At 36.2% G+C, this 18,955-nt stretch overlaps 1 protein-coding gene across 2 annotated transcripts in view; it reads left to right on the top strand.

The window, feature by feature from the left end:
* The window catches only part of LOC129000711 (uncharacterized), a 62,149-nt gene extending 57,832 nt beyond the window's left edge, over positions 1 to 4,317 (top strand). For both annotated transcript variants that reach the window (XM_054427718.1, XM_054427796.1), the window contains one exon: positions 4,027 to 4,317. In XM_054427718.1, coding sequence (XP_054283693.1) covers positions 4,027 to 4,150 — 124 coding nt within the window. In that variant the 3' untranslated portion in view covers positions 4,151 to 4,317. The remainder of the gene's footprint in view (positions 1 to 4,026) is intronic.
* The last annotated feature ends 14,638 nt before the right edge of the window (positions 4,318 to 18,955 follow it).

The raw sequence follows: 18,955 nt of genomic DNA, 5'->3' as shown, positions 1-18,955 counted from the left end.
TGTCCGGGGGATTGAAAGTGTCGGGCTGTTGTGTGACCAGGGCTTCGACTGCTGGGAGGTGTTCCTTGTCAAAGTCGGGGTGCGTAGGGAGGGTGTGAATGGAGGAAAGACTGTCTCGGAAAGCTTCAGCCATGCCTTGGCTATCCGAAACAAGGGTGCCATTGACTCGGAGGTGAGTGGTTGGGGTGTTGGGGTTGAGGTGGGGGTGAAGGTAGGGGGAGGCAGGGTCACGGAGTAGGAGCCGGCGCGCATGGCCTTTGCCTTTGATAAGGGCTAGAACGTCAGGGTGAAGCCTGAGAGGGGTCCGAAGGACTCTCTTGGCCGGTACTGAACGGCCAGTATGTCTTTGCGGCGAGGATAGCTCCTGAGCCGGGGTCTGGGGGGATTGAAGGCATGTCAGAGGTGTCAGTGAGTCTGTGAGTGTGTGTGTGTGTAGTGTTCCCAGTCCACATTTAGAAAATCTGTTATCATTATGTCGTCCTCGGTGTCAGTTTTAAAGGGGAAGGAGGTGATTTTTAGTTCGAAAATGAGTGGGGCGTGGTCTAAGCCTATATCATAAGCCGGAAGAGATGTTCGTGATTTTCCTGGACAGGCTGGCTGAGGATAGGAGTTTGTCTGTGGACGTTGGTAGTTGGCCTACGTAGAGAGATATCTAGTGCAGTGTTTCCCAACCAGTGCGCCGTGGCACACTGGTGTGCCGGTAGGCCTCTGTAGGTGTGCCGCGAAATTTGAAGTAGTTAAAAAACTTTTGATGTCGTAATAGAGGTGCTTTAAGTGCGGTTGCGCGTTCATGAGAACACAATCTTTTGTGTAGAATTACTTGTCAGTGTTGAATCCATGTTTCCAATTTTGATAAGTCTGCGTCTGTTTGAAGGAAATATAAAAAAGTACTTCTCATCCCTTGATATTTTGAACATTATTGCCACCGGGACTGATGTACGAATGATATGATAGGTTCCGTACCTTTTTATTCCGTGTCCAGTCCTTAAAATAGTCAAGGGTGACTAGTTTCGGGTCATAAATAACCCATTTTCAAACCCATGTCATCAAATTGATTGGTCCATAAATCTGATAGCAGCCTTCGTTATAAGATACAAATGCACGTCATCTTGTTAATTAAGCATAAAGTTCAACATTAAAAATTACATTCAACATTAAACATAAAGTTCACACATTTTTAACACAAAATACATTTAATGAAGGTAGCCGGCCACATTTATAAGGAACACACTGACGCAGGTAGCACGGCGGACAAGACTGTGGTCATGATATTTTTGTCACAATATTTTTGTAGAAAAGTGTGCCGTGACCGTGACTACAAACGTGTTCTAGTTAGTGTGCCCTGAACGGAAAAAGGTTGGGAAACACTGATCTAGTGGGTGGGGTCATGTGGTGAACCATTTGGAAGTCTAGCAGAAAATGAAATAGTAGCGTACCCGGGGCTGTAGTATGCGGTCACCACTACAGAATGATGGTGTATGATGTATGATGGTGGCAATTCAAGTCAGCTGCTATGACCAGTCTTGGGTGGGTAGCAGCGACCTGAGTCATTAGGCCTACTATCTCAGGGGTCAAGGGATTGCCATAAAGGGTTAGACGCATGATCGGATTTTGGCAAGGGAAGGTGGATTTTGGCCATGAGAGTGAAAGAGAGGTCACCAAGGAGTTTGGGAGGGGAGTACATCGAGGTTGGGTCCATGGGCGAGGATGGTAAAGCCACCAGAAATCGGGAGGTGATCTCGCTGGAGCAGGGTGTAGCCAGGAATAGAGGCTGGGGAAAAGTTTGGTTTCATTGAAGGTAAGGATGTCGATCTCATGGTCTTTGGTCAGGCTAATGATTTGGGAGCGTCTGGTACGGAAGGAGTTAAGATCTATTCCTATTGGACCACTACCAATAGCATGTCTGTTGGGATCGGTGTGGATGACATTCAGCCCCGATCCTACAGCCTGCAGGATGGTGCGCGTGTCAAACAGGCGTTTGGTAAGGCCGTTGGCGACATCACTCACACGCTGGCGGTTCTGGGCCGGGGTAGGCGTGGGGATCAGTGAGAGGAGGGCATTAAAGGTCCCTTTGAACCCCTCCCTGATAGCAGTGAGGAGAGTAACTAGGAAGGCAGTGAGGTCATCGTGAGTGAAATAGGCATGTGAGTGACGTGAGTGACATGATGGGGTGGTGTAAGATGTTTGTGGGGGCTTGTCAACAGGTATGCTGGGGGTGGGTGTGTCAGAGGTGTGTGTTATGGTTTTCTGAGATTGGGGTTGAGTGTATTGTGAGTTATCGGGTCGTGTAGTATTGGAATCCTGCTGAAGATTGGGTGAGTGGTTTTCAGTCCTGAGTGGGGGAAGGTCGGCGAGATGCAGGTTCCAGGGGTTCAGGGCGGGATAGTTCTCACAGGAGGGGCAGCCACATCTCATTCAAGTTTATCCCGCCTTCAAGCCAAATTTTATCAAAATCAGACCAAAATTACTCATGTCATTGTGTTTAGGAACATTTAGCCATATATATAAATCTTACTCAATATCGGCCTAAGGTATTATTCTCCCCTAGGGAAATTTTCTAATAATAACAATACATAGTTGCAGTTTAGGAGCAATGATATATTTATTGAGAGATATAGAATATATGGTATACATATATATGTTTTTGAGTGCACATAGGTATAGAAGTTCTGTGTTTCGTCCCCACTTGCCAGTGAGTACTGTGTTGCGAGTGATTAATACTATACTATACAATTATATTAGGTACAGTAATCATGTAATACTAATGTTTCAATCACAGTACAATATTTGTTCTACAGGGTTAGTAAAAAGTGTGGAGACCCCCTGTTATTTTTTTAACGGCCCATACTAGAAAAACTAAACTCGGCACACCATTATGGCATGTTATAAAGTACTTTTTGGGCACAACCGCCACTTAGTGTTCATCCCCAAAATGGGGGATTTTGGGGGAAACTAAAAGATTTCAAATACAAAGACCCATCGCGTGACCCCTCATTTTGAAGGTCCTGGTAAAAGAAAACCAACAACGCAAACTAGAGGTCTCTATCTCAGCTCAGTACAAAATGGCAGCCAATTGAAATTCTCATAAGTTCCCAAACCCAAAATGGGGGATTTTGGGGGAAACTCAAAAATTTTAAATGATAAGCCCCATCGAGTGACCCCTCATTTTGAAGGTCATAATAAAAGAAAACTAACAACGCAAACTCTAGGTCTCTATCTTAACACAGTAAAATATGGCAGCCAATTGAATATAAAATTGCAAGTTATTTCCGATTTCTAAAGATTTCAATCAGCTTTCATTTTTTACTGGATTGAGATAGAAACCTCTAGTTTGCGTTGTTAGTTTTCTTTTACCAGGACCTTCAAAATGAAGGGTCACTTGATGGGGCTTATCATTTAAAACTTTTGAGTTTGCCCTAAAATCCCCCATTTTGGGTTTGGTAAGCAAGTGGCTATTAGGCTTAATAAGTACTTCATAACATGCCAAAAAGGTGTGTAGAGTTTAGTTTTCCTAGTGTGAGCCGCTACAAAATTTACAGGGGGTCTCCAGACTTGAAAAGCTGCAAGTTAAATTCAACTTCTGAGAATTTCAATTGGCTGCTATTTTTTACTGGATTGAGATAAAGACCTCTAGTTTGCATTTTTGGTTTTCTTTTAGCAGGAAGTTCAAAATGAGGGGTCACTCGATAGGTCTTTGTATTTGAAATTTTTGAGTTTCCCCCAAAATCCCCCATTTTGGAGATGTACACCAAGTGACGGTTATGCCCAAAAAGTACTTCATAACATGCCATAAAGGTGTGCCGAGTTTATTTTTTCCAGTATGGGCCGCTAAAAAAATAACAGGGGGTCTCCACAATTTTTACTAACCCTGTATATTGTGCTATAATTTAGTATGAAATTACATAAATACTAAAATAAGTCTTGTAGGCTGTATTTTTAGGGATAGGATTGAGCTGGGTTACTGGAGGGTCAATATCATCAAGATTGTAGTCTACTTTATTAGCATTATAAGATTTCTTGTTACAGATTCAATCTCTACCAGCAGGATAAGCCTCACTGGCTGGACCAAGAGCCAATACCATGGGAAGAGAGGGAAAGAGCTAGGAGGAAATGTGTCAAGTGGCTCAGGAACTACCATCAAACAGCCTAGAACCACAACAAAGTTTAGGCATATAGAAGATAGTTAAAAACTTTAATTCATACCTTATTTTAACCTTCTTAACTTATTTTAGCTCTTGTATAGTTAATTATTGTTAACAGTATTTGAAATTTATCACAGGAATCTTTATCATGGTTTTCTGAATCGTTTTTATTAAAATGTATTTATAGCACCAACGTTATTTTCAATGGAAATATTCTTTGCCTAATAGATATTGGTTTGAATAAAAAAATAATACAATTCATGAGATGAATAATAAGAGTAACAATACCGAGCAGGATCTATTTCACTGTTTTACAATATTTTACAATATTAAGCTGCAAATAAGATTTAAAAGGCATAAAAAAGGAATATTGAACATGTGGATGGCTATTAATATCCAGGAATCTCCTTTTAAAAATATATAAAAATTATTCAGACACACACTATTTAACCCTTGCTGGGCCACGGACAGATATATCCATCAATTTCTGTTCATGTTCTGGGCGGGAAACGGATATATACATCCGGAGAAATTTATTTTCTGGGCTATAGACGGATATATCCGTCAAAAAAACCTATTGATACAGATTGTTTATAAATAGAAAACTCATGTTTTAATCTCTATTAATGATCTTCCAAGTAACATTAAAAAAAATACTAAGTCTATTTTACATGCAGATGATACAACTTCTTTTCAAAGAGCAGAACAATAGTTGAATTACAACCAATAACCCAAACTGCAACGAGTGATGCCTCAGCATGCTTTTAGTCAGTTTTCTTCTGAACAACAATAAAACTCAAAACATTGTATTCAGTTTAAGACCCACAGATCATTAAGATTATTTTAACCTTATTAACTTATTTTAGCTCTTGTATAGTTAATTATTGTTAACAGTATTTGAATTTTATCACAGGAAACTTTATCATGGTTTTCTGAATCGTTTTTATTAAAATGTATTTATAGCACCAACGCTATTTCCAATGGAAATATTCTTTGCCTAATAGATATTGGTTTGAATAAAAAAATAATACAATTGGTGAGATGAATAATAAGAGTAATAATACCGAGCAGGATCTATTTCACTGTTTTACAATATTTTACAACATTAAGCTGCAAATAAGATTTAAAAGGCATAAAACAGGAATATTGAACATGTAGATGGGTATTAATATCCAGGAATCTCCTTTAAAAATATATAAAAATTATTCAGACACACACTATTTAACCCTTGCTGGGCTACGGACAGATATATCCATCAATCTCTGTTCATGTTCTGGGCGGGAAACGGATATATACATCCGGAGAAATTTATTTTCTGGGCTATAGACGGATATATCCGTCCAAAAAACCTATTGATACACATCTATATCTATAAAAGAGGAACTATGTATGTGTGTGTGTATGTATATACGTTATGGACTCCGAAACCGCTCGACAGATTGTAATGAAACTTTCAGGCATTATTAAACATCTTTCAAGGATGGTTCGAGTAAAGTTTGGTGCAGATCCGTCAAAAGGGCTCTGCCCCAGAGGGTTTTAAGTGGGCCAATGTCAGACTTTTTGATCTACTATGTTTACAAATAAATATAATTTAAAAGCAGATGTTTACTTTCACCAACTGTTTTGTAGGTTTGAATAATCACAACATTCTGTATTAGCATTATTCATGATTTGAAATAGTGCCACAGTGTTTCTACAGATTGCAGCACAGAAAACTATTTTACTTTTGAATAAGTCCAAATGTATTAAACCCCAATCGCAGCACACCTGTGCACTTAACAACGTTTATATTCTCCAATGTTAAATATTAAAACATAAAAACCTTTATGTAAGTACTGTATTATAAACAATAAAAGGGATGACTTTTTTAAAATTTATGACAACAGCTAATTTGCAACCAAAAGGTGAGTGAGCGTAGCGAACGAACATCAACCTGGAGGCGAGTAAGCGTAGCGAACGAGCTAACCTGAAAACAAGTGAGCGCAGCGAACGATTTCCAACCTGAAGGTGAGTGAGCGTAGCGAACGAACTTCAACTAGGACGTGATTGAGCCATGCGAATACTTATGAAGTTAAGCGGGGCAAAGCCCGCGGGTTCAGCTAGTTGTTTATAAATAGAAAAATAAACATCATACTGCATTACAAAAGGTTTTATTTTGTTTTTGTGGTTGGCAAATGCTGCAACTGTTTCAAGTACTATTTTGCCCCATAGAGTCTTTGAATATTACAAAACTGTCAGTTCGCACAAGGTTGTTAGTTAGTGATGATTACATTTGTGATTTGTGTGTGGCGGAATGGAGTTGGACGAATGCTGATTAAGATACCTGGGCCCAATATATCCTCTACCATCCACCGTTATATCACACACATTTCAAGTCGCTTCTCGAATCTTATTTTGAACAAAGCTAATAGCATCATCAGAGTGCACATTAATACCTTAGCTGCATTTCACATCCAGCTTCCATGTTTTATTACCTATATTTAATAAATACCAAACAGAGATTTAATTATGAATGATTTATATGAATGGACTAGTATTATTACATAATTATATCTACAAGTAGCTAGCGTGAATTCAAATATTAACCAAAGTAAACTGGACCATGACCGATTTGCCATGCTTAAGATTCTACATTATTAATTGACTAAACATTGCCCTAGTCTACACCCTTCCCCAACCTCTATTATTTTATCTACTCATGCTGCTATCACACTACTGAGCAGGGGTGCCCATCCCCCCCCCCCCAAAGCTCACGTCGCAGAATCCCCCCCAAATTCGTTGTTTAAACCATGCCGGAAGATCTGGGAGCTAACCCATAGTTATGTTTATAATGCGGGGAGGGAAGGGGTGCCCCCGACACTTCTTTAAATTTATGGGAATTTAAGCGTTTGAATCAAACTTTTAACCAAATTTAAATTGACAATTTTGCTTGAAAACTCTAGTAGCAAACTATTTGTTAGTTTAGTTTTAATTTAAATGAGTTGGATTTTTAACATGCACACAATTTGAATCAAAATTGGCCATGTAGTTTTTTTTAAATCCGATTTTCCATGAATTAATAGGTTTTAAAAGGGAAAATCACAAAAGTTGCAATAACTTTTGAACCATAATTTTTACGGCATAGAGGGTTTATACAATTTTTGTCATTGTCAAAGAGTATAACATGTTAATTTTTAATCAAAATCGTTCGGGCCAATTCTGAGAAAATTTTATTCATCCATTATTTTATAGGGTTTTATGGAATATCACTATTAAAAATCCAAAATGGAAAAAAACATCTGGAGAGACCATGGATTGGTACCTAAAATACCAAATTTCATCAAAATCTGACTCGGACCACAGGCGTGGTCTGTACCTCTGTACCATACATACCCACATACACACATACAGACAGACAAACACATCACTTCGAAAACCACTTTTTTGGGATCAGGGTTTTTACATAAACAATTATTTTACCATATTAAATTGTAGGGGAGAAAGTACTTAAAGTTATGTCAAAAAGTTTGAGATATTTTCTAAATTACCCTTTAATCCACTTCTGAGTTTGGTCCTTTTTAAATAAGTGTAAAATTTTCAGTCTCAAAAATATTACTAGGCCTAAACTTAATAGTATATTTCGTGCCTAGGGCCAAAAATGTGGTTTTGCTGGTTCGAGATAGTTTTTAAGTTCGATACGAAGTCGAGGACTTAAAACGATCGAGAACTGCAAAACCATTTCAGTCCGTGGTACGAACGCTATTATTCACCACACTATACCCTATTACCATAGATAAAAGGAGTATAGACATATGTCTATACTCCTTTTATCTATGCTATTACCACTAATTCACCTCAATGATAACGCACTGCACACTGATATAGTCAACACAACTACAACTTTAAGGTCATGGGGATAAATAATTTGAGGAATCAGCAAAAATAATAATAAATAGTTGCTACGCAGCGGTGACAATAAAACAACTCTATTGTAATGCTATGGATACTGATTGTGTATTTAATATGCATTCATGTTTTAAGAAAGTAAGCGGACAGCTGATTTTGCGGCCCTAGGATGTAAAAACCTGCTCGATCCCCGAATGACGATGACAGCTGGCATGGCCTGCAAAACGTAACTTTCAGCCACCAATTAATGTACCTATATGTAAAACAGTTTAAAACATCATAGTGTGGTAAAATAGTATATTACAATACTAGTCCTGAATCCCGTGCGAGACGAAGTCGAGTAGTGGTTTTTTTATACGAGTCCGGCCAACACATTTTGGACGAGTGAGGTATGATAGTTTACGCCATACCACTAAATTCGTTCAAATCCCTATATATTACCACCAACTAAAGGACTAAAAATCACTAGTCATAACCTCTAAGAGAGGTTATCTTTTTGTTATAACCACTCATTGCCACCCAAATACAGTATAATCAGCTGATTGGTGTCCGGCAAAACTCATTACAAAAACCCCATTTGATTGAGCTGGTGACAAACAGCTGTTTTCTGGACTAAATCATTCCATGTGAAAATCGTCAAAATAGTGTAGCGTGGTGTAAAAAATAATTATATATCTATTCTAAGACTAGTAAAATTTGTTTGAAGCTCTTTCTAGATTCAAGAAAAGACAATAACAAATACAATTTAATTAATCCAGAATCATGTGTTTCAATTCTTGAAGTTAACGTAAACACATAGCCTATCAAAAACGTTAATTAAATTGTCACAGTAATGTATGTCAATTTCTTCCAATGAATATATGACCCAGGCATAATTATTTGGGAGAGCCAAAATATTATCACAAGCTTTCATGTTGTTGTTCATGTTGTAAAAATAGCAAAATGATTATCATTATCATAATACTTTTATTTCATGAATCAAGTATATATTATAATAAACAAACCTAAAAAACCATCAATAGGTCATCAAGGCAACGAGACTATTTGAGAATGAGTTCATAATTAAAGGTAAAAACAAACTCAAATTGCAGATACAATTTAATGAGCCAACCATAATCCTTTGACAGCAGTTGGCATGGAGTTGTTCTCACTGTCAAACATGATAGAGTCAGAAAGTGGAAATCCACATAAAAGTATCTATATATTTTATAGCAATTATAAAATGATTTATTAATCAAAATAAAATGTCAAACGGGATTTTGATTGCATAATTACCCCAGTAATAAATTAAGGAGGTCGTAAAAATTATCTGATTAATCTTTTATGTGCTTTTAACCAACCACTGGCTTGAATCCCCCCCCAAAATCATAAAATCCCCCCAAAATAAATTTCTGATGTCGCATTTTGCGACATCAAACCCCCCTGTGGGCACCCCTGCTACTGAGAACTGACTACTCGTGGCCAGTCCCTCCAGCAAGTTTTTGATGTGCGCGTGCATCTAACCCTGATTGTCTCGGTGACGTTAGACGCCTATATGCCTACACTCGCTCCGCTTGTAGCGGTAACGCTACATGTACTTTATTTTTATTTTACTATAGAGTTAAAAATACCAATCCTAACAATCTAAAATTCAAAGAACATGTTATTGAGATCAGGGCAGTATTTCCCTAACGACAGACACAGCGGTTACCGTTGGCCTCAATTTTTTTAAATTTTTTTTATAAAATTTATTTCACCGATAATCTGTTTGCCATGATAACTGGAGAGGTTTATGAAATCTCCGTGACCACAAAAGATATTATTTCGCACTTAACGTAGGAGTTGTCACTATTCATCTGCGATCGCAGAAGATGTCCATGATTTTATCGCGACCACGGGAGTCGAAGATCAAGTCAAAAGATGTTCAAGATTCCAGATCTGAGGAGATGTAGATTATGTTTATTGGCTTGCACAGGATGTTAACGATTTCTCCGTTAACATCCTGTGCAAGCGCCCAGGACTCCTTCCTTAAATTTTAAATTTTATGATTAAAAAGTTAATTTTATAATTAAAAAGTTAGTTTTATAACTAAAAAATTTTAAAATAAATATAAAATTTGTCTTAAATCGACGTGAGGGACTCTCCCACAATCCCCCACTCCTTCACAGAAAAGGTTCTCAATGAGACGCTAGTGATGAGCGAGTAGCAAGACAGAAATGTTTTTACAAAAGTACCCCCACCAACCCCCTCGCCTGGACCCGAACAGATCTGCACAGAAACTTTGGCCGAACTGTACACTGTGTAGTACGCTGAATGCCTGGATAGAAGTTTCTATCTCATTTCCTTTTTTTTGTCTCATTTTCTTGGTCCAGAATGGACGAGAACCTTTTCTGCGAAGGAGTGGGGGATTGTGGGAGAGCCCCTCACGTCGATTTAAGATAAAAATTTTATATTTATTTTTATTTTATAATTTTCTATATAAATAAAATTGGAGTTTTGTCTGTACATTGCTCAGAATTGTAAACTTTTAGGTTTTTTTTACTTTATACATTAAAGAAACCGAAACAAGTCTCATCAAAATTTCTGTCTGTCTGTCTGTCTGTCTGTCTTCCTGTCTGTCACGGCCCAAGAGCCATTTTACGCGGCCTTCTCCTGTAAAACGAGATTACCTATCAAGTTCCAAATCATTTTAATGTATTCACTGGATTGGCAAAATTGTCTTTAGCCATTAAAATATGGCGTCACCACTTTTTAAATAAAATGACGGACGTTTAAAAGCCCAATTTTGTGCGATTTTTTGTAAAGTTTTCTCCCAATGTTTATCACATATTCATCTATGAAATAACGAACAGCTGTTCAAGTGAAGATTATTTCTTCTAGCTGTCACTGATATGTTTACATTGAATGTTGTTTACAATATCGTAACCAATTCCGATCACGATTTGAAAGCAAATCCAAACCAAGTAAGATTAAAAACGTTTTTCCTTACATAACGGATTTAATTAATCACAAGTGCAATAATTTGTAGGGTAACCATAAATGAAAATAGAGATTCTTTGTGTATAAAATTGTTCTTGAGTTTTGATAACCGGGGAAAAGACCTTGAATCAGTGTTGTATATGGCTGGGAAACTTACATTTTTTTAAATGAGCGTTTTCAGTCGAGACTCGGCACACGACCGACGCGTGTCTACATGTCCATAGTAAAAATAAAAGTAAGCCTACAGTGTATTTATGTTTTATTCGTCATGTGTATAAGTGTACAGTTCGTGATTGTTTTTGTAGGTAGCTGTGTTATTGTTATTCATATTTTAAAATCTGTGATATTTAATTTTATGCTTGTTAATTTTACCCCCTATAAGAAAAGTAGACGTGCAAGCAAGGAAAATGTCTTACCAGTCAATATTGTTCAGACCGACAATAAATTTAGTGCACTTGTGAGTCTCCAGGAAACTAATCAAAATCTGAATAACATTGACCATAATGATGCTGCACCAAATCATCTTATTAAGGAGAAAATAAAAAGCAAACAGACTAGAGTAAAAATTATAACTAATAGGAAGAACAAGTTTGTTGTCACTGAAAGGACAAATCATGGTAGGACAGAAAACAAAAAACTACATTGCCATCAGAAGATCTCAAGACCTCGCATCGAATTGAATCAAACAGAAAACCAAATTTCTATATAACCGGGGACAGTCATGCTAGAAATATTGCCGATATGCTATCCCCTCTTATGCCTCAGTACAGCGTATCATCTGTATTCTACCCAGGTGCCTCACCCTTATATGTGGTGGAACAATTGGCTAAAACCTTGGAGAATTTTCAAGAAGATGACTGTGTTGTCTTGATGGGGGGAACTAACAACACAGAACCAGCACATTTCAAACTAGCCTTAGCAAAGATCGAATCACTTATTAAGTCTTCCAAGGCAAGGATTATATTGACAGAGTTACCCTACATCTATCAACAGCCAGAAAATGGGAAACAATTTTTTGAGATAGAAGAATGTAATTCCTGGCTATTATCTCTGTCAATCAAAATGAATGTGAAGTACTTAATTTTTAGTCATAAACTTAACTCGAAAAAACATTATACTAAAGATGGATATCATTTAAATCAGATAGGAAAACTGTTGTATCCAGGAGTATTGCAAATTGGCTAAACAAACCCTTCAGTACTGAGTCCAATTCAAGAACCAAGACAACAACTTTTGATCCTGCAGAACACTCCCCACCATCTTTTCCGAAGACACCTTTTAATCTCAGGAGCAATAGTATAAAAGTAGTGAGAACCGACATAACAGAAATCATAAATAAACTCTCCAACCGACCAGACACAGCTTTTGCACATTGTATCTCTGCAGATATTTGGCACATTAAGAACATGTCAGCAGGTGTCGCTGTGGTTTTCAAGAGTTTCATTGGCAAACCAACTTTGGCTGACTTTATCAACCAACACCTGACCAGTCAACAAATTAAAGATGGCTCCACAGTCTATGGATTGGTTACAAAATCTCATTACTTTAGTAAGCCCACTATTGGTTACTATGAGAAAGCATTTGAAGCGCTCACAGAAGACTTCAAAAAGAAGAACCTAAAGCGACTGATCTGTTCTCCACTTGGATGCGTTAAAGACAAAGTGGCGCCATTCATTTTTATAAAAAACCTAATGAAGTTTCAAGAAAATACCGGCGCAGAAGTCTCAGTAGTTGTGAATGAAGTGAATAGTTTCTCTGATGGGAACAGCTTGGCAGCAGAGTTGGAAAAACTATTGAAACCAGGAGACGCACCAAACTCTTCAGCTCCAAATCCTACAGACACCATTACTCCAACACCATCATCTACTGACGCCTCTCTGGAGACAACGACTATAGAGACTACTACAGAGACCAATACTCTTACACCAATCTCAACATTATCTGGACCATCCACGCTGGTGCAGAGTGGCAGTGAGGGATCTTACCAATCTCCGGCCCAGCAGCAACTCCAATACAACATGACAGTCGGAAAAGCTCCTGATAGTGTCCAGTGTGTTATAAGTGAAGTGCAAAAGCAGAGTAATTGTGCCAAGGATGCAAGTAATATAATAAGAAAAAATGTTCCCCAGAATCTAAACTCCTTAAACCCATCATTAATTGTAAATATTCCTACAGAACCACATAGTGTACTCCAATCCACCTGTCCTTTAAACTCACAAATTGTTCTGACACATCCACCAAGATAATTATACCAAACCGTGTTCAAACACCATCATTCCAAGATATATCAACTAGTCACATAAATAATAAATGTAAAGATGTTTTTTCTATTATACACCACAATGTTCAGCATCTACCATCTCGCCTAGATCTTCTGGAAATCTTTCTCAATGAAATAGAACCTGATGTAATAGCCCTTACTGAGCATAAGATGACAAAGGATGAACTTGGCTTAATTAATCTGTCTAATTATATAACTGCATCACATTTCTCCAGAAGTTTAGGGCGAGGTGGTGGTGTAATGATATTAACCCACAAAAATGTGAATTTTAAGTGTATTAACTTAGCTTCTGTTCAACCACTTTTAATTGAAAACGAGTTTGAATTCTGTTTAACTGAAATCAGTACTTCCAGGCTTACATTTTTATTTGGGTGTATTTATAGATCTCCTAATTACTTGAACCTAGACCAATTTTTTGAAAATTTTGAAATTTTGTTAGACATTCTGTGTAAAAAATTTGAAACAATTATCATTGCTGGTGATTTTAATATAGACGTTTTAAAAAAAGATGATAAATATACAAAATTTATTAATATTTTAACAATTTATGGCATGAGATACACAGTCAACTTTCCAACCCGAGTGACGGAGCACTCAAGCACAGCCCTAGACAACTTTATTACAAATATAGATTCTCATAGCTTAAGAGTAACTGGGTTAATTACTCATATCTCAGATCATGACGGTCAGTTAATGGAACTGAGAGTTCCTGATTACAAAAAACCAAAATTCATAAGAAAACAAGTAAGAAAGTTTTATGAAAGAAACAAAGACACTTTTCTTAGAGGTTTAAGTTCAGAGTGCTGGTTTCAGGTTATTCATTCTACTGTTGAGTTTAAGTATAATGTATTTTATAGTATTTTTAAGTATCATTTTGAGGTAAATTTTCCAAAACTTTCTGTCACAGAAGGCCTATGTAAGCAAAAAAAGTGGGTTGACGATGTATCAAAATTAAAACAGTCTGAAATAGTCCACTTAGAATCTCAATTCAGAAAACTCAAGGACAAAAATATTAAGATTCAGATTAGAAAAAAGAAAAAAGAACTTCAAAGATATATAATTAACAATAAAAAAACTTACTTTGAGGAAAAAGTTAGAAACTCAAGAAATAAAGTTAAAACTACCTGGAACTTAATTAATTCCGAATTGGGAAAATTGTCAAAATGTAATACAAATATAAAATTGATGCACAAAGGTAGTTATATCACAAATCCAATTGATGTTTGCGAAACTTTTAATATATTTTTTGTCAATATTGTAAAAGATTTAATAGTTCCTAAAATAACCATAGTGCCCCCAGCAAATACTCAGTTTAAAACACATTTAAATACAACTTTTCAATTTTCAACCGTCACGGAGAGAGATGTTGAAAAAATAATATTATCTTTTGAAAATAAACCCTCATCAGGCAATGATGAAATACCTATATCAACCATTAAGACAGCGTTGCCATTAATCTGCTCACCTTTAACTCATATAATTAATCATTCACTGATAACAGGAGTGTTCCCCGAACAATTCAAAACTGCCAAAGTAGTTCCAATTTTCAAAAAAGGTAATCCAGAAGATATTAATTGTTACAGGCCTATATCACTGCTTCCAGTATTCTCAAAAATCCTTGAGAAAGTTGTTTTCAACCAATTTTCAAACTACCTTGAATCAAACATGTTGCTGGATAATGAACAGCATGGTTTTAGGCCAAATAAGTCAACTATAACAGCCGGTATTGAGTTTGTTGAGTCAATAATCGAATCTGTTGATAGAGGTGAAAGAGTCGTAGGCATTTTTTTGGACTTATCCCGAGCTTTTGATAGTGTTGAGCACTGCAAACTGATCCAAGTTATAAGCTCTCTAGGTGTAAAAAGTACAGAATTGGCTTGGTTTTGCTCCTACCTCACAGAAAGGAAACAATATGTAGAAATAGAGTATTTTACAGATCATCAGAAGTTTATGTATAAAGAAAAATTTGCTTCTCGTCTATTACCAATCCAATGCGGTGTCCCTCAGGGATCTATTCTCGGCCCATTACTGTTTCTATGTTACCTAAAGGGGCTACCTAGAATGATGGGGGACAGAAATAGAAAAGTGTGTCTTTATGCAGATGATACCAACGTCATTGTCTCGGCCAACAATAAAGAGAACATAGAAATATCATCCTACGTTGGCTTATCACTGATTAAAGAATTTTTAAATAGTAAAAATCTGCTTTTAAACTCCAGTAAATCAAGTTTTGTATCTTTTTCAACAAAAAAAGCAAAAAATAGAATAAGTCCAACAATATTCCTAGAAGATGAAATACTAAATCATTTAAATGAAATCAAATTCTTAGGCTTTACTATAGATGAACACCTATCTTGGGACAACCATATTAATCTTGCATCTTATATCTTTTTACAATAATAATGACGATGTCAATTACAATAATGTATTGTTTAAAGACTGAATAAATGACTATTCAATGACTATTCAATCATATTATGAATAAAACCTCAAGTGGTCTATATGCTTTGAGGAGACTGGTCTACTCCTGTAATATTAAAACCTTAAAATCCATATATTTTGCTCTAATACATTCACATATTGCTTATGGTGTTTGTATATATGGATCAACAACAAAGAAGAAAATGGATAAAATTCTGATTCAGCAAAAAAGAGCTTTAAGAATAATGTTTAATTTAAAATCAAAAGATTCTGTAAAACATATTTTTAAAGATTTAAAAATATTCACAGTTTATACTGTAGTTTATACATTTATGAAACAATAAAATTTACATTACTTGGCAATAGGATTTTGATTGGCAATACAACACATTCTTATAATACTAGAGCTCATCGTTTAGTAGAACAACATAATTTGGAATTTTTCAAAAAGAAAACAACATATGTAGGAAATAGATTTTTTGATGGCCTCCCAGGAAATATTAAATTGGAAAAAAACCAAAATAAGTTTTTGAGACTATTGAAGGCATACTTGATTGAATCAATGTTTTACTCTCTCCAACATTTTTTCTCGTAGTCAAAATTATTATATTTAAGACATACCTGAAAATTATAATTAGAAAAATCTTTGCTGCACGTGGTTATTCTAGGATATAGTAATTACTGTATGTATATAATCCTTATTTTAAGTATTGCTTTTATTAATTTTTAAGACTCAGTTGTAGTTATTTTATTTTATTTTTTCCACGATTTCTTGGAGTGATGTGTGTAACGTATGTTGTATATATTACCCTAAGAACTGTGGGATGTATTTTTAGATATTAATAATATGTATAATTTAGGTTAGGTCTGACTCTATTCTTTGTAAACAATTTACATGTGACAGAATAAAGAAGTTTTGAATTGAATTGAATTGAATATTATTTTAATAATTGTACTTGACAAGGTCAATCGTATGCACTGTAATATTTATATTCTTAGACCAATAAATCTCTTGACTCTTGACTCGTGTATGTGTTTCAAAAACTCCAAGACCTAATAGGGACCTAACAAGGAAGCTCAAGACCTTATATTAGGACTGATGATGGCGATTTAATTTTGCCGAAATGCATCTCCTGTAGGATACATTAGGATCAACCGGCAGACACAGGTAATTTAACCTTTTATTGATTGTCATACCAATCCGGAACAACAACAAACAACATAAAATGAAGTTATGTGTGTAATAGTTTGGCCAGCATATCTGAAAATATGCAAACCAACTGCTGTTCTTTATCTATATACTAGCTGTACCCGCGGGCTTTGCCCCGTTTTACTTCATAAGTGAGCTCGTTCGCATGGCTCAATCACGTCCTGGTTTAATTAACATAGATTAACATGGGAAACTCCAGAGCCACTGGGGCGGAGCCCGAGAGTCCGATCAGAATGAAAACAAATTAGTTTTCCTATTTAATGCCTAAAGAATCAGTGTACCAAATTTCAGCCTCCTAGGTAAATGGGAAAGTGGGAGAATTAGTGATGAGGGAGTGAGTGAGTGAGTCAGTCAGTCAGTGAGGGCTTTGCCTTTTATATATAGATATAAAGCTCAAATACCACTGACTGACTCATTCATTCATTCATTCATTCACTCACTCATCACGAAATCTCAGAAACCATAAGGCCTAGGAACCTGAAACTTAGCAGGCATCTGCCTTTTGGGTAGTAGACGCTCACTAAGAAAGGATTTTACCCTCCGACCTCTGGGCTCCGCCCCAGTGGCTCTGGAGTTTCCCATGTTAACCTTATGAGAAATGGAATTAATGAATCTTAACAGCTGTTTCAATTAAACAAGTTGGTTCTTTTCTATGATGTTCAATAGCATTAAAGTTACAAGGATTGCCAACAGGGTGTAGCACTATTATTTCTTTTACATTTATGACAACAGCTAATTTGCAACCAAAAGATGAGTGAGCGTAGCGAAAGAAACTTCGACCTGGAGGCGAGTGAGCGTAGCGAACGAGCTAACCTGAAGGCAAGTGAGCGCAGTGAACGAGCTCCAACCTAAACGTGAGTGAGCGTAGCGAACGAGCTCCAACCTAAAGGTGAGTGAGCGTAGCAAACGAACTTCAACCAGGACGTGATTGAGCCATGCGAACAAGATCATCTTGAAAATTAAGAAGTTAAACGGGGCAAAGCCCCCGGTTTACAGCTAGTACTGTATATAAGAAGGTTTCAACTGAATACTATAAGATCCTCGTGCGTAGAACGGGTACACAGCTAGTTAGATCTATAAAGCAATTCCTTATATCATTAGATATCAAATATGGACTAACACGATCGGGTGACATTGAATTTGAAGCTTTCGTTTTGGCTTGAACCTGTCAGATATTGTATTTGTGAAGGTTTATATGTATTCCTATACAGTAATAGTTTTGCCAGTATATCTGGAAAAATGCACACTAAATATGCAAACCAACTCCTGTTCTGAATATAAGAAGGTTTCAACTTACTACAAGATTCCCGTACGTAAAACAGGCACACAACTAGTTTAGTTATAAAATAAACATTTTAATCATAAAATAATTTTACAATGTTTAATTATAAAACTAAACTGTCATAACCTAACCTAAACAACAAACTGGGTGATAATATAAATACCCCCGCCGCAGCAAACCTGCAGACTAAGCGAATTTCCATTTGCCTGATTGGATTTACACTAAAATGTCTCCTTAAAAATATAACATTTATTCCCTATTTAAATAACATTAGTTTAACGAGTACTTAGGTTTGCTACAACAGGGAGGGTAAAAAGGTGTTTTTGTAAAATGTTAGTAGTTTAGTATGAAATGAATGCATTTTCCAAATTTGATCAAAATATGATCATAAACAAGCAAACTACAACAGTTTACTTATTCTCCATAAGAATAACATAGGAATTTTAAATTTACAGTTTTTTTGAATTTTCTCCGTAACCATTAGGCGCATAATAACGCTTCAATATACTAAATTATTAGTTTTTTAAGCTCTACAAAATGGTTTGGAAAGAAAATGCTAAAATTTAAGTTTTTAGGGTCAAAAATGGGAAAAACGAATTTTTGCCCCATAAAACCCCCATAAACCCCTGTTCCCATAGTCCGATCATGCTAGTTCGCGAACTCGTTCGAATAAACGTAGGTATACACGTTTGTACCATATTTCATCAAAATCGGATGATTTTTGCTCAAGTTATCGCGCTAACAGACACATATATAAATATATATATATGAATTAA

Source organism: Macrosteles quadrilineatus, unplaced genomic scaffold, assembly GCF_028750875.1.
Source record: "Macrosteles quadrilineatus isolate MER2022 unplaced genomic scaffold, UCM_ALF_1.0 Scaffold_1__1_contigs__length_201487025, whole genome shotgun sequence".
NCBI lineage: Eukaryota > Metazoa > Arthropoda > Insecta > Hemiptera > Cicadellidae > Macrosteles > Macrosteles quadrilineatus.
The sequence above is the reverse complement of the archived record's forward strand: the minus strand, read 5'-3'. Positions and strand labels throughout refer to the sequence as shown.